This window comes from Plectropomus leopardus, chromosome 16, assembly GCF_026936395.1.
Source record: "Plectropomus leopardus strain MGB_pleo_1.0 chromosome 16, ASM2693639v1, whole genome shotgun sequence".
Taxonomy (NCBI): domain Eukaryota; kingdom Metazoa; phylum Chordata; class Actinopteri; order Perciformes; family Serranidae; genus Plectropomus; species Plectropomus leopardus.
This window is the reverse complement of record NC_142191.1, coordinates 20,247,129-20,262,701: the sequence shown is the minus strand read 5'-3', so window position 1 is coordinate 20,262,701 and position 15,573 is coordinate 20,247,129. Positions and strand designations below refer to the sequence as shown.

General features: G+C 40.8%; 2 protein-coding genes across 2 annotated transcripts; one reads left to right on the top strand and one right to left on the bottom strand.

The window, feature by feature from the left end:
- On the top strand, positions 1 to 6,979 carry srsf5b (serine and arginine rich splicing factor 5b). The gene is made up of 8 exons (XM_042503518.2): positions 1 to 153; positions 446 to 596; positions 2,578 to 2,648; positions 2,730 to 2,843; positions 3,276 to 3,348; positions 4,744 to 4,817; positions 4,923 to 5,030; positions 5,369 to 6,979. The coding sequence occupies exons 2-8, from the start codon at positions 471 to 473 to the stop codon at positions 5,685 to 5,687; spliced, it is 885 nt and encodes a 294-aa protein (XP_042359452.2). The 5' UTR covers positions 1 to 153; positions 446 to 470; the 3' UTR covers positions 5,688 to 6,979.
- An 84-nt stretch (positions 6,980 to 7,063) lies between these two features.
- Positions 7,064 to 15,573, bottom strand: slc10a1 (solute carrier family 10 member 1). Its single transcript, XM_042503519.2, is given in 9 exon segments — positions 7,064 to 7,234; positions 7,236 to 7,257; positions 9,048 to 9,247; positions 9,348 to 9,526; positions 10,315 to 10,516; positions 12,058 to 12,170; positions 12,707 to 12,793; positions 12,889 to 13,115; positions 15,419 to 15,573. Coding segments are annotated over 8 exon segments (1,038 nt in total). The 5' UTR covers positions 13,093 to 13,115; positions 15,419 to 15,573; the 3' UTR covers positions 7,064 to 7,203.

Below are 15,573 nucleotides of genomic sequence, written 5' to 3'. Positions count from 1 at the left end.
CTGAAAAAAGAAAAAAACACAAGGCCCCTCCATAACATGTCACGTGAGCCCTCCTCTCGTGCGCCCTCCCTGAACAGCAGAGGCTCCATTTTGTTTGAATTTTGCGGTCACCGTCGACAGCCTTCAAGGAAACAGCACCAGGACTACTTCAAGGTATGTTTACGGCCATTAAAATACGTGCTGACATCGACGTGCGGCTCGCGTTTTGCTAAAAAAATAAACGTTATCTGTCGTGTTTCGGTGTCGTTAGCTTACGTTAGTGCGAAACACGGCTTGGTAAAATTTGGTTGCTAGGCCCCACCGTTGTCAGGCTAGCTCGGGGGGGGGTAAACTGACACCGGTCAGGTAATGTACTGGCTTCATTTGTGAGTACGTTTGCGATATTTGTCATTGTTTGTGTTGGATAAGCGCGTAATAACGACACCGTATGCACGTCCGTTTGCAGATACTCATTCCCAGCGACACCAACGATGAGCGGATGTCGTATTTTCATCGGCCGGTTGAGCCCCTCGGCCAGGGAGAAGGATGTGGAGCGGTTCTTCAAAGGATACGGCCGCATCCGAGACATCGACCTCAAGAGAGGCTTCGGGTTTGTGGTGAGTCGTCGACGTTAAAATGGGTTCAAACGGCCTAAATACGCAAATAATGTCCTCAACCTCTACATTCAAACATATGGCGATTTATGCTTCGTTTAACGGCAGCATATGTTTTTATTTAACTTTATACAGAATGAAAATGTAAACGCAACACTTTTATTGTTTAGATCCAAGGCCTTTTCCTGCTCTCAGGATGTGTTTCCCCTCAGATTTTGGTCAAAAATTTGTTTAAATTCATGTCAGTGAGCACTTTACCTTGTCTGAAATTATCCGTCCACCTGACAGGTGTGGTATATCAGGATGCTGATTAAACAGCATCATGACTACACAGGTGTGTCTGGTGATGGTCACATTACAAAGCCAGAGTCACAGCCCAGTGAGCAATTTAACGCTGAAAAGACGTTTAATAAGTTTTTATTATACCTGTATTTGTCTTTAGAAATTTAGTGTATTTAGGATAGGATAAACTTTATTAAGTACAGCATAACATACAACAATAAATATAGCAACAGGCATAGTTACTGAAGAGGTGCAACAGTCCACCACAATAATAGTTAAATGTTAAAAAGTATTCATACAACTGCCTCTGAAAATGAAATACTATTAAGAATTATTATGCCATGTGCAAAAGGTGCCATATTGCTGCAGCAACAAATACAAACTGCAAGACTAAAGACTGTCCAGTCAGATACAGTATATTAGTGCTTTTCAGCTATGTTATTAAAAAATCTGATTGCTGCAGGAGCAAAAGACCTCCAAAATCTTTTTTGAGGAGCATCTGGGTAATAGGAGTCATTCACTCCTGTCACTATCTTTAGACATTTAAATTTCCGATATTCAAGGTTGAAAAGTGAAAATTTATTAGACCTCTACACTTAGCCTGGATAAAAGAGTAAACAGAAATTTGTATATGACAAAAAACAAATATTTGTAATGCAAACATGGGGGTATGCAGTACTTCTGTTAATTATGTATAGGCTTTTAGGTATTTTTAATAGAAGTAGTGATTGTTTTAAAGTATTGTCTGAAATCGGGCAGTATTTAGCCGATAAATCCTGGTCTATAACAGGGCTCAAGCTTGCAGATAATGTTTAAATGACATCTGTTGCTCAGCAGGAGATGTTAAATTTTGAGGGAGCGTGCCATTGACATGTTGACTGTAGTAATGTCCCCCAGAGCCGTTGTTTATGAACCTAATGAGTATTTCACTATGATAAAGCATTTCCAATGTCGTTTCCGTGAGCTTGGCGGTGCGTCTAACTGGCCTCACAGTCACAGACCCCGTTTAACCACACCAGCTCAGGATCTTAACATTCAGTGTCTTCACCTGGAAGATCATCTGAGACTAGGCACAGTTGAGACAACATTTGGTTTGAGCAGCTGAAGTATTTCTGCACAAAAATTCAGAAACCGTCTCAGGGAAGCTCATCTGCATGCTTGTCATCCTCACCAGGGTCCTAAGCTGACAACAGTTTGTGATCATAACAGACTTTGTGCAGTTTTTATGCAGGATGGATGTACTGTCAGATTCAGACACACAACATAAGAGACGCATTATGGTCATGTAATAAGCATTCAGTTCACGGACAACAGCTCTGATGGACTTGTCTGCAGTCAGCATACCAATGACACGCTCCCTAAAGACCCGGGACACAATTGTGCTGTGCGATCAAACCGCACACTTTACCGTACACTGACCGTTTTATTGTGACCATCCCGAGGCACACCTGTGCAGTAATGATGCTGTTTAATTGTTATCTCGATACGCCACACCTGTCAGTTAAATGGATTGTCGTGGAAAAGGAGAGATGTTCACTAACACCAATTTCAACAAATCTATTTAACAGTTGATCTAATAAAAAGACTTTACTCAAAGCGAGCACTTTGTTCAATTTTGCTCTTCTCATACATTTAGGAATTGAACATAACACATGCTGAAAAGTCACTAACAATATCAAGTGTTGTGAACGCTCTGTTGCAGGAGTTTGACGACCCCAGAGATGCCGAAGATGCTGTTTATGAGCTCGATGGCAAGGAGTTGTGCAATGAAAGGTAGGAATTGGTAATCAATACGATGTAAATGAAAAAATGTGAATAAACTGGCCTCATGTTAGTCTTTTTTTGTAATTTCAGGGTGACTATTGAGCACGCCCGTGTTCGTCTGCGTGGCGGCCGTGGCAGAGGAGGCGGCGGTGCAGGAGGACGTTTCTCTGATCGCTATGGCCGAGGCTCTCAGAACAGTCGGAGGTAATGTTTGCACACCACCCACGGTTTTTGGTAAAAGCCGGTGAGATAATGGCAGGTAATTTAAGTCATTAAAATGAGGAAGAAACACATTTTATTAAATGCACAGCAGCTCAGTTGGATCAGTTATCTGGTGAAAGGTTGATCACTTGGTTATTGCAGTCCTGGTCTAGAATAGCTACTGTGCAAGTGTTTTTTTTTTTCCATTATGTGAACCAATATAATTAGACAGTAAAAAATTACCTTCAGACTGGGAAAGACTTACTTAACATGCAAACTGTGCTTACTGCATTTTAAAGATCCATGATGTGGATTAGTCTCACTATTGACAAGCAGCTAATGAGATCTGTTAGGCTCTGTGCTGCAGCCTGTGTCTCAGCCCCACAGTCAGTTATCTTTCAATTGATTGAGCCTTTGATTTTGTCCTTTTTTCAGCCGTAACCCTCCTCCGATGCGCACTGAGAACCGCCTGATCGTGGAGAACTTGTCCTCCCGCGTCAGCTGGCAGGTTAGTATTGCTACATGTTTTTTTATGCACTGCAAGTCTCTACAAGCTGCAACACCACAAATGTTATCACCTCCAACAGTCTGCCTCCAACAATACACACGTGTAGAATTTCAATGCTGCTAAAGAACATTCAGTCTCTGCAGTCAAACCAGTAATTATTCATTATTAATTAATTTATTATTTCATGTTTTAACAATCTATTTCATTGTGATAAGACCCAAATTGTTCTTTTATCAATGAGCACTCAATTAAATCTGCATCTCATGCAGTTAAGTAATGAATCAATAAGCAGTAACAACAAGAAAACACTTCATTTGTTCCTTTTTTTCAAATTTTAACCAATTCTTCACCCCTTTATTTGCCAGCCTGACTGTTGTGTCATATGGAAGAGCTCGCTTATGGTGGAGTTAACCCCTTCTGGGTCCTTCTGTCTGGGTTGAGCCTGTGGTGTCAGCCAGTCTGTCCTACTCCTAGTTGACGCCTGCTGGTCATGTGAGCGCTCGCTCCACACTAGAGGCGCTGGCGGCCCCTTCACTCGCTCGCAACGCCCCCTGTTGAAGGCAGGGGGGCGCCTGGTGTGTGGCTGAGAGCGAGAGAGAGGAAACAGAGAGTTGGCAGAAAGAAAGGAGAGGAAAGAGCGAGAGTCGATGGTGATGGTGGTGGCGTATTGATCGATGGTTCGTTAATTTGAGGGGCTTCGGTCGATCGATATCCCCCCTCCCTTCCCCCCTCTGGTGTTCCCGCACATCGCGAGAGAGAGAGAGAGTGTGAATTCCTCCCAGGTGCCCATGGATAAAATCTGCTGTTATCCCGAGGTTATGGTGGGCTCGGAGAGCCTGCGGCCCACCACAAAGGGTTTCGCTCTCAGGTAGTAGTTTCCTCTCTTCCACCCTGTTCACTCTCTTTACTGAGGCAGGGTGCCGAGACAGGGGCGGTCCCGGCGTGGAGCCCTGTGCCCTTCTTGGTAGGGAAAACGGGGCTCTTGGTGCCAAAGGCTGCCCAAGTGGCGCCACTGCAGTTCAGTCATGCAGATGGTGTTCATGTCTCTGTAGCAATGAGTCTAAGAATCTCAAAGATTTCTAAACACTTTTGACTGTCTACTGAAGAGCAATTGAAAATTGGTTGATCTAAATTGGCACACATTATATCTTTTCCAAAATATTGTAATTTTTTTTTGTTTTGTTTTTATATCAAACACACACTCTTTAAGAAAAATAAACTGATTAAACAGACTCGGAGATTCTTGGACTCATCGTCCTTTTCTGCAGTAGCCTGTGTAGTCTTCTCAGACAATCTAACCATCTCTTTTTTTTTTCGGTAAATCAGTTTTTATGTCTCAGGCTGTGCTTGTGTCCCGAGCCTCTCCGTAAGTTGACTGGTGTTTAACATGTGTAGGACCTGAAAGATTTCATGAGACAAGCTGGAGAGGTGACATTTGCAGACGCACATCGGCCCAAGCTCAACGAAGGGTAAGACCATCATCTCTGTGCGCGTCAGCAGCATAATGAATATCACAGCGCGTGAGGCATGAAACAAAAGGCCGTAACGATGATTATCTCATGATGTCTTTACAGAGTTGTTGAGTTTGCTTCTGGCAGTGATCTGAAAAACGCCATGGAAAAGCTGTCAGGAAAGGAAATCAATGGCAGAAAAATCAAGCTCATTGAGGCAGCCAGGAAGAGGTGAGCTGCTGGTCACCCATGATTGGTTGCACACAGATCGTGGCTTCCACTTTCCACTCATATTTCACGCTACTATCCAAAATAACTTCATCCAGCGCTGACAGGTCAGCGCTCATCTTAGATGGCTGTATGAAGAACATTTTATCAAACTAAATGGAAGGAGTGTGTGTCAGAGCTAAGTTTGAGGTCAATATTAGGGATGATTTTGGGTTCATTTGACTTTTGAAAGGTAGACACTCATTAACGGTAACTAAGAAAGAAAAAAAAAAAGACTTAATATACAAAATGACGTTTAATTTATCTCAATATTTTTCCTTCTCTCTTTTATCTTTTCCCAGGTCGAGAAGTCGTTCCCGGTCTGAAAGCTCCTCTCGTTCACGGTCCCGTTCTCGCGGTCGCTCTCCATCTCGCTCCCCCAGACGCTCCCGCAGCCCCGCCCACAAGGCCCACAACCGCTCACGCTCCCACAGTGGCTCCCCCGCCGGTGGCACCTCCTCCCCAACCGCCAAATCTAAGGAGCCCGCTAAACGATTGTCCAAGACGAGTAAGTCTGCCACCCCTCCCTCCCCTCCACCGGCACAGAGAGCCTCTGTCTCCCGCTCACGCTCTCGTTCACGCTCCCGCTCTCGCTCTCCTTCCACTGACAGCCAGCGCTAAACGCTGCGTTTCGGTTTAACGGGAATCAACAGGTGAGAAAATTTGATTCAGAATCAGCGTGGAGGAGTTGGCACACTGGAGCTCCCTCTGAAAGAGACGAGAGATTTTCTCGAGTAAAGTTTGTTTTTTCTGTCTGGATTGTCAGGACGATCAAGTTCTTCACATTTAAAACATGGATACAATATCAGACAGGAACAGTGATATTCAGATATTTTATTGTCATTATTAAACTACAGAAGACACTTGTTACACACTGATGCTGTCCGTATCCCTCTCATTACCCTTCAACTTAATTCCATTGGTTTACACCCAGTGACTCATCCATCGCTCTGCACCGAACATGCTGCAGGTCCTCTACCGCCGCACCGTTTCCTCTCACAAAATCACTCCAATGCCCAAGTCAACCAGCATCAAGTTACACTGTTACCGGGTAAAATTAGTTTTTTCGACACTTTGAAAAACTTTGAAGAGGGAATTTGTATTTTTCAGCCGCACTAGGATGCTTTTGATGAGTCCTGTGACCACTTTCTTTACTTTTTTTTGTAATACTTTTGCTCGTTTTTGCTCGTCAGTCAGAGGAATTTTAAGAGATTTCCACATTACCGTCTTTCTCGCTCATTTTTTCCCCCAAAATCTTCTCACATCATCTTTGCCCCGTATTTTCTTACCTACTGTACCTACCACAGCTGGTGTGTGTAAAATATATATACACGAGGATGCTTGCATGTATTTTTGGTTTGATCGAAACTTAGAATCTTTTTCAGTTGTGAAAATATTTTTGCTTAAAGCTCAAAATCCACCGTTAAAACTGGCATTGGCAGTTTTAAGATCCCTGTACACTTACGCACATTGTTCCAGCAGGAAATCAGCTGTACAGTGAATTAACTGCTAATGTCTTGGATCTTTTCTTGCAGTTGACCGACTTTTATTTTGTTAGGATATGTAATTCTTTGAGGATAAGGTCAACATTTTAATTCAGCACCTAGAAAGAATACGGTTAATTTAAGCATTGTAATTATTTTATATTTCTATTTTTTTCGGTTGAGGGTTTTGTGTACAGCATTGCTGAGTTCTGTTTTACACCAGTGTATTATGTATTTCCAAGAATGCTTGTTTGTACTGTGACTGATGTTACTGTGGTTTAAATGAACGTGTAGACGAATTCAAAGAGGAAAAAAAAAAAGCAACATTTTTGTACGTAAGGATTTTATTTTCAGTGAAAAATATGATGGACGTTTGTATGGTGTAGGAAGACAGTGGACTTAATAAAACAATTTTAACTAAATCATTAACCTGTGTTCATCTGAGCTTTATGACAAAACATTGACAAAGTTGTTAATTTACAATTTAGGATAGACATAAATATTCTCAAAAATGATGTGGCTCAAAACAGCTGTTGTGCAGGTGGACATGTGTTTAGGTTGGAGCTTGTTTCGGGAACTGCACCAGGCTGGAGGCTCTTTGATCCACAGTAATCCACGTTACAGTGTTAGGAAATAAAAAGTGAGATCCATCCTCACACAGTCCCCTCACAGGCCTCCTTCAGCAGTGGTAGTTGGCTGGTACGTCACTGTAGGTCAGACAGACGAGCAGATGGCAAATGCAAAACATTCAATGAAACGAAGCTTTAAGTTGCAACCAAATCAAGATAATCAGTCTCACATTCCAGCGCAGAAATGCATGTATATCACATTTCTGTAACTGTGGCAGGACCCTGGCCTCTACTAACATGTGGCAGCTGGAATCAAACAGAATAACTGCAGTTATACAGTGATGCTCCTAATGGCCCAGTTTTTAAAATAATTTGATCTGGATCAAAATGATGTTTTGTTCAAAGCAACGTTGGATTGCGTCATCCTGATAACCAGCGCTCTAAATGTGACTAAATATCACAGTCGAGGGTACAAACCTCAGCATCATGCAGAAAGATTCATCTCCCTTGGCCTTAATTCAGTTATTTTTGTATTGCAACCCTTTGATTTAGATGGATTTTCTTTTTGGGACGGACCTACAATAAATAGCTACAAATGATGAACTGAAGAGTGGTGTGTGCAATGAACCTCCTAAATAAGACCCCGTGTCAGCATCTACCTTCAAAAGTCACATAATTACTTAAATAAACTGCACCTGTGTGCAATCACAGAGTCACATGATCTCAGCTCACACACACCTGTTCTGAGTCTGCAGCACCACAGAGCAAGGAGCTCTCCTAACAGGCCAGTTTTGGAAAAGTACAGATCGGGTTTGGGATCTAAAAAAAAATCTGTTACACTTTGAACGTCCCCGTGAGCACCATTACATCTGTTATTAAAACATTTTTCAAAACTATAGCACCGCAACAAACCTGCAAAGAGAGGGCCTAACTAAAACTAATGGACCAGAGAAGAAGGACAAAGACAATCCTGAAGGAGCTGAAAGCACCAGTCATACCAGTCGCTCCACAGAGCGGGGCTTCATGGGAGAGCGGCAACAAATTTAACTTCCGTATTTTTAAGAAATGTACATGCCCTCTGATGAACTTTTTCTTTTTTCTTTTTCTGTCTTTTAAGCAATGGCTTTATTTCTGGCCTCTTGTCCCTGAAGCCCACAGCTGGAAACGCTCATTTTGGGACAAATATTTCTCAAACAGATGTAAAAGATGCATTTTTGGGACCATAGATAACCCTGGTAAGATTTTTTGGACATTTAGCCCAATGGTTACTATCGAAACTGTAAAACTTACCATTGTAAAATCACCATTAATGCCGTAAATGCCTTAATGTTTTTCTTAACTAAAGGAAACATTTAAAGTGATTCTACATTGTAAAATCTGACAAGTTGATAACACCCTTAACCCTTTAAAACCTGGAGCAACACCCCTTTTTTGTGCTGCTTAAAGACTTTCAGCCTTTGATTTGGTTCCAATTTTTGTTTAAAAACATGGGGAAAATGACAACGAGCAACATGGTTAGAAATGTTACAAAAATTGCGAAATAAAAAATGAATAGATTTAGAAAAATATTTTTAAAAAGCTGGGGAAAATGTCAGAAAAATATAAGCAAGCTAGATAGAAACCATATGTCATAATTACATAGGCTATTTAAAATGATGGTAGAAAATTCTAAAAATGTTTTAGCGTGTATTTTCCAGGTCTTTTTTTTTTAATATTCAGGTAATGTTCTTGTACTTTTTTGTTATTAATTACTTACTAATTTCTTGGGTTAGTTCTTCTTTTGCTGCTCGGCGGCTTAATTTATTTATTGAAATAGTGTGCTTAGGTTCCACAGCGTTACGTCCCTCAGCTAAGGAGGAATTAAGCCTTAAGTGTCATACTTGAGGAGAAAACTTGAGGTGTTTTGTGGCTCCTGGTGTCAGTCTCACCTTTCTGCTTGAGTGTGAACCACTGGTGACACCTGAACAGCACGATCAGCACCCCCGCCTCCATCAGCTGCAGCAGCACGTACACCATGGGGAAGAGGAACAGGGGGCCGATCAGGGCCGGGGGAAAGGCCAGCTTCAAGATGGTGGTGCACAGCTGGGCGTTCTGACAGCCTGTTTCCATGGAAACAGTCCTCCGCTCCCTGAAGGGTGGGGTGGACCGATTCATTAATACATCCATTCCCTGACATACTTCCTGTCACTACATCCACCAGAGCTCCAGTTTTTTACCAGTTAACCCACCGCTGGCTGAGTCCGAAGAGCCAGGAGATGATGTATCCGAAGACGTAGCCTATGAAGGGCATGAGAGCGGCGACGGCCATGAGTGGAGGAGCCAGCACCGTGAGGAGGGTGTCTCTGATCCCGATGCTGGCAATGATCCCGATCGCCACAATGCCCATCATCATGAAAATGAGGCCGACCTGAGAACAGCAGGACGGGAGACAAATCAGATTTACTACGCCTTCTGTTAAGTTTCTATAGTATTATTTACAAGAAAGTGTGATATTTTATATTTGTATTTTCCTGGAGTATTGTCTGATGAAGCCTATATCAGGGATACTCAACTGGCTTTGCTTGGGGGCCACAGGAGCCAGACACAGTTTTAGGATTTTCGGACATTAGGGGCTCAGCTAGGACCTCCATCAGGGGGTGCGGGTGATCCTCCACTGGCACTATTTTTTTCTTTTTTATTGTAAATTACAAAATGGTTTGGGTGTTTTTTGTTTTGTTTTTATTTTGAGTTTTGGGAGTGCTTATTTTGTTGTTTATAATTCTGAGTTTTTGGGGTGTTTGTGTGCTTGTTTTTTTTCTGCAGTGGGAACCTTTACTTTTAATACTTTAAGTATCCCTTTTTCCTGAATATACTTACTTACTTTTAAAAAATTTAGTAAAAATTTTCATTGCAGGACTTGAACTTGTAACACAGTATTATTACCGTGTGGTATTAGTACTTGTACTTAAATAAAGGGTCTAAATACTTCCACTACTGCTTAAAATGACACAAAGTCCGTGTTGACCAACGCTCCAAAAGATATTCAGTTTATGATTACCTGACAAAGTTAGTAAATCCTCACATTTTAGAAGCTGGAACCTGCACAACTTTGGCATAAATCAGTCATCAAAACTGCTGCTAATATTGTATTGTATTTTTACAAACCATTAATCAACTATTACTGTGACCCTCTGACCCCTGTGTGTTTGCGCTCACCTTTGTGATCATTTTGGAGTACTGCGGCCTGTAGTGGTTGATGAGGATGCCGGTGCCGCAGGGTATAAGAATCATGACCAGTGATAGCGTGATTTCGACGTAGGGCACCGAGTTCTGCAGGTCGAAGCCCCGACAGTAGAGGTAGAGCAGCAGGGGCATCATGCCGAAAGCCAGCATCGTGGAGCAAGTCGTCATCACGATGCTGAGGGGAAGCACACGGGGGGCGGTAACCTCTTACTCCCTCAGCATCCTGCAAACACAACTGTTGGCTGCTAAACAAGTGCCACATACAGAAATGACAGATCCAAAGCCAGATACTGCAGTAACTGTCAGTCAGACTGCCAAGAAATGCAGTATTAGTTACATTTGCCCAATTTTCAAATACTTTATTTCCTTTCATACGTGAATCGACTAACGCTTTTCATTCCCATCAACACGACACTTTATTCCCCAGATCCGTTTTTTGTTTGAACCAATCCAACAGCGTTCAGTGGACCCTTTTCCCAGCAGACGTTTGGACACGTCATGATGGGAAAAACGCAGGTGAAACTAATTTTATTAATTGTCTGCTGTGATAAAGGTCGGTGGATATTTGTGTATCCTGATTTTATTTTCTGCCGACCCTTTAACCTTGAACTTTCTCCCTGTGCACTATGTCAAGGTCGTCATCTTTTGAGCATGTTAATGGTGAATATTTGGAGGTCATAGTTGTAAGTTTTTGTCACATTGCAGCACACTTGACAGTTGAATGTTTAATGTGTGAGTTGGAGTGCAGATTGTAGCCACCAGGGGGCGCAGCTGGGACTTCAGACTTATTAATTGCAGGTTGACTATTTTCTGAGTTGCATAAGAGGCAGTTTTTGAAAAGTTTATTGTTCTCACGTGGTTCTTTTACATGACAATAACTGTTTAACAACATGCCACAGTTAACCTGTGAAAGAATAATGGACACGGAGCTTTACACCCGGAAATATAAAATATTCTGATTTGTCAGCGGCAGATCTTCATCACCACAAAAATTACTGGCTTATACAGTAAGTGACATTTTTTGCTGGTTCCAGAAATTAGCACCTCTCATCCAAGTATGTTAACAAATTATAAAATATGTGTCGTTATATTTAGGATGCTGTCAGTGTTGTTTCGGTCACCAGTGCCTCCATTAATGTCTCAAACTGTCCTCACAGAAGAGTTCAAATAAGCCAGATAAGATAAAAGACATCAGACAGAGAAGGAACGTCATGAGCATAAACTGCACACCTAGTCCTGAATAAACAGGTACTGTACCTGATGGGCTGAATGGACCAGCAGTTGAAAGTAAAGGGGTTTGCCTTATTACGATAATATCATAGTTTTATGATCAGACTGGTGATGCCCTGCAGGTTCGTTCAACTCTGATAATAACAGGAAATATGCCAATTGTAATTACATCAGGGGGCGTTCTCTAGCTGGCACAACATCATCTATGTTGTGCTATTACAGATACATGAAAACAAGCGCCAGCACGTGGGCAGAGGTCGTTGAACCTTAACTCAAAGGGTCAATTCACCAAAATCGCAATATATTTTGCAGCCATTTAGATACTTTAGGTTTCCTAATACCGTACTGGGATTTCTCAATTAAAGGAGATACATTGGACAAAACAGAAATAAGTACAGTTTTATATTTTTGGAGCCTAATTCAGATAAGTGACATCAAACAGGTGTGTGAGTGTGTGTGTGTGTGTGTGTGTGTGTGTGTACGTACCTGAGGTTCATGTCTCCCTGCAGAGCCAGGGACAGTAGGTTGGAGAGGCTTCCTCCAGGACAGCAGCCGCAGATCAGGACCACCACAGCCGTTATTTCCGTCAGCTGAAACGCCTACAGCAGAAAACCATCAGGAATGGAAACAATATTTGTTTGTGTGTCTGACTCTGTTGCCAATGTATATTTCTGACAACAATATCTAAAAGTTACGGAAGCCCAAAGCGGCCATACATTCATAGATCCTTTCCTTCCGATAATTTTCTTGAGATCTCAAGACAACAAAATAATACCATAATAGTAGGCTGTTCATTAAAATAATTTATTTGAAAAAATCATATAGAGTATATCTATTTCAATTGGACAATTAGTTATTGATTAATTAAGTGTTTTTTATTACTCTTTCCATGCCTCTTGTGGTCCGCCACAAAAAAAACCCAAAACAAACAAAAAAACACAACTAAATTTGGTAAACACACAAATAAAAAACCTTGCTTGTAAAATGTGTAGATCAGGACAAATATATTCAAAAGCATTAATATGGTTAAAAACGGTATAATGACATGCATTCATGTAGTCAGCAGGAGGCCTCATGTGCTTTTTTTTAATTGTAAAAAAATTGTTTATTATTGTAAAAAACCAGGAATGCCGACCTTGGCTAAGCAAAAGGCTGTAAGAGGCATGACACCATACTGAGCCAGCACTGCTATCAGCACCCCCTTAGGTTTCACCATGTGACTCTGGGGAAAAAGCAAAACAATGTTTCAGTGCAGAAATCGTTTCATTATTAACATGGATAATGTATTTAAACAGATGTACGGACACCTGGAGTCACCTTGATCTTGGAGATCTCCATAGTGCATCCTAGTGAAACCATGGTGACGAGCAGGACGATTATCATAAGCAAGTTGATGGTTTTGTTTATCTCCGGCGACATAACATGTGTGTAATCAGAGCTGTTAGCAGCCGTCACGTTGAACATGAAGCTTTGATTCTGAGCAGAGAACAGATCAGCTGTTTGGTCCGGGGTGCTTTCCATGTTTGAGCAGCACGAGAGGTTTTCTAAAAATACAAGAAAAACAAGGACAAGATCTTAGTGTCATAAACAATGTCATGCACAACGCCCCTGCTGCTGTTCTTGATGCTGATACAATCAGTGCATGAAAACACTTCCAGCAGCCAGAGAGAAAGGCTTTGACAATATCTTCTTGAGAGAGTGCAGATAAAGTCTCATCCTGTGTTGGGCAGAGGAGGGTGGACAGAGCAGGTCTGCAGCGGCGGCGTGTCGAGGGCCACCCCAGTCTAGCCTGACTAATTTTACATGCAAATAAATTGATACAACTTTGTTTACTTATTTTAATTTTTTTGTCACTTTGATTTTGTTGACTCTTCATAGGCTCTTTCTCCCCTAAAATTGAGACTTATAGCAGACTTTTTTCAGACTTCGGACATTTCTTTGTGTTAATTGATAAACCACTGAGGGAGTGCGTGGTATGGAAGCCCTCCACTGCCATACAGTCATACTTTTTTTCCCTCCATTATCTCAGGTTAATTTTTTTTTTTGTTTATTTTTTGTTTATTGTTTTTACCGAGATAACTTCAAAAAAGAGATAACAGATTAAATGAGATTTCCATCAGATGTGACATGTCATGCCATGGTGACTGATAACGCCCTGGACACTAATGTAGGCTAGATAAGCTGATTATTTTGTGCTTTTATGCTTTCTATTCAAAAATATTTTTAAATGAATGAATGAGTGAATATTACAACACAAATGTTAATGTTACAACAGCTGTCTGTTGAGCTAACTTGATGGCTCGGGACCTCACCGTGCCTATTTTTTTCAAAACACAGTTCTGTTATCTCGAAAACTTGAGAAAATTATGTTTTTATCTCCAAAAAACGAAGATAGAAAAAAAAAAGTAGGCTATGAATGTATGGCTGTTAAAGGCGTCCTTATAAAGGAGCTCCATCAGCATGTTAAAATTTAACTAACCATAGGCTACTTCTGTTCCATAAACAGACAATAATAAGCTAGGTCCAGATACCTGACTGCATGTATGTATATATGTATCCTGATTGGGTTTATTAATAACTCCGTGTTGTTAACTGGAGACACATGTTACTGCCGTGTTAAGGAGTGACCAGGTCTTTAATGTCCATTATTTGGTGATGTTGACATGCTGTATACTATTGCTAATGATAGTAACATTTGTTGTTAGTTTGAGTATTATTACCTTAAGTTCCCCTCCCCAAATCTTTCAAATGTGCAGAATGAAACCTGCATATTCTAGTTCATGTATCACCACTCTGTCAGCTAATGTTACAGTTTAGCTGAGGAGGACGCCATTAATGTTAACATCTCATGCTGACAAAAGCGTACGCCTCTCGGTCATGAGTAGATACACTCTTCCCTCTGTGTAGTGATACAGTTAATGGTTGACATTTGGTGGAAAGAAAATAGTTCCTATGAAAGTGCTCACAACAAGATCCGCGGATTATCTTGAGAAATTGTGTCAGAATTTCGGGAAAGAGACATCGCTGTTGAGTTTTTCTTTATTTTGGTGCTTTGAGCACCGCAAGCCGAATGTCATCTTGTTCGATTATATTAGAGAAAAGGCAGACATCTCCGAAACTCTGCAACTGGTACCAAAACAATCCAGATCTATAAATAGCAGGATGAACTGTCCATATAAGAAATTATGTAAATAAGAAATAAAGTGCACTGTCCTCCAAAGAAATATTTAGATCCCGAATTAAAGAAAAATTATCACATTAATTAAATGAAATCTACTTTCTTCTTTGTGTGTTTGTTGTCTTTGAGGTGTGTCTGAACGGGCAGAAGGGTTGCTGTTGTGTTGATCATTTAACAATGTCAGTTCATAGTTCACATTTTATGGTCCGGAAAACCTTTAACCCAACTTAAGTCTTAAATACAGTCTGCATTTAGTGCACAATGAACAACTAAGACATCTTTAAAAACACCACACAAATAAAGTAAAGAAAAAGCCAATAACTTGATTAATATGTGACTGTTCACATTCACTGTGTGTTTGTTAATACAGTTGTTTTTTGTGTTGTTTTATGCATCACAGTATATTATAAACCAGTTTTCCAATGTTTCTGTATATATTCTGAAAATACAGACACTTTTAAAAAAGTACTGTCAGCAACTTATTACAAATCTGAGACATGCTAAACACAGAAATTATAAACAAACTAATTCAAACAACATCAAAAAGTAATTAAGAAAGCTAAAACCCCCTCACAGTTTTAGCAGCTATATTCAAATAAATAATCTATTTCCAAATACACTTGGGTCTTTCCCACAAAAATAAGTCACAAACATCTTTCATTCACTTACCTATTCTTGTATCTTATTATATTTTTTTTTATGATTGAACCAAAAATACCCTTTTCTCCAGGATATCACAGATTTCTGGCAGATCTGTTAAGAACAGTGGAAAAACACTGTTCAACATTGTTTGCTCTCTTTTTGTGCCTCAATCCCAAGTTCAC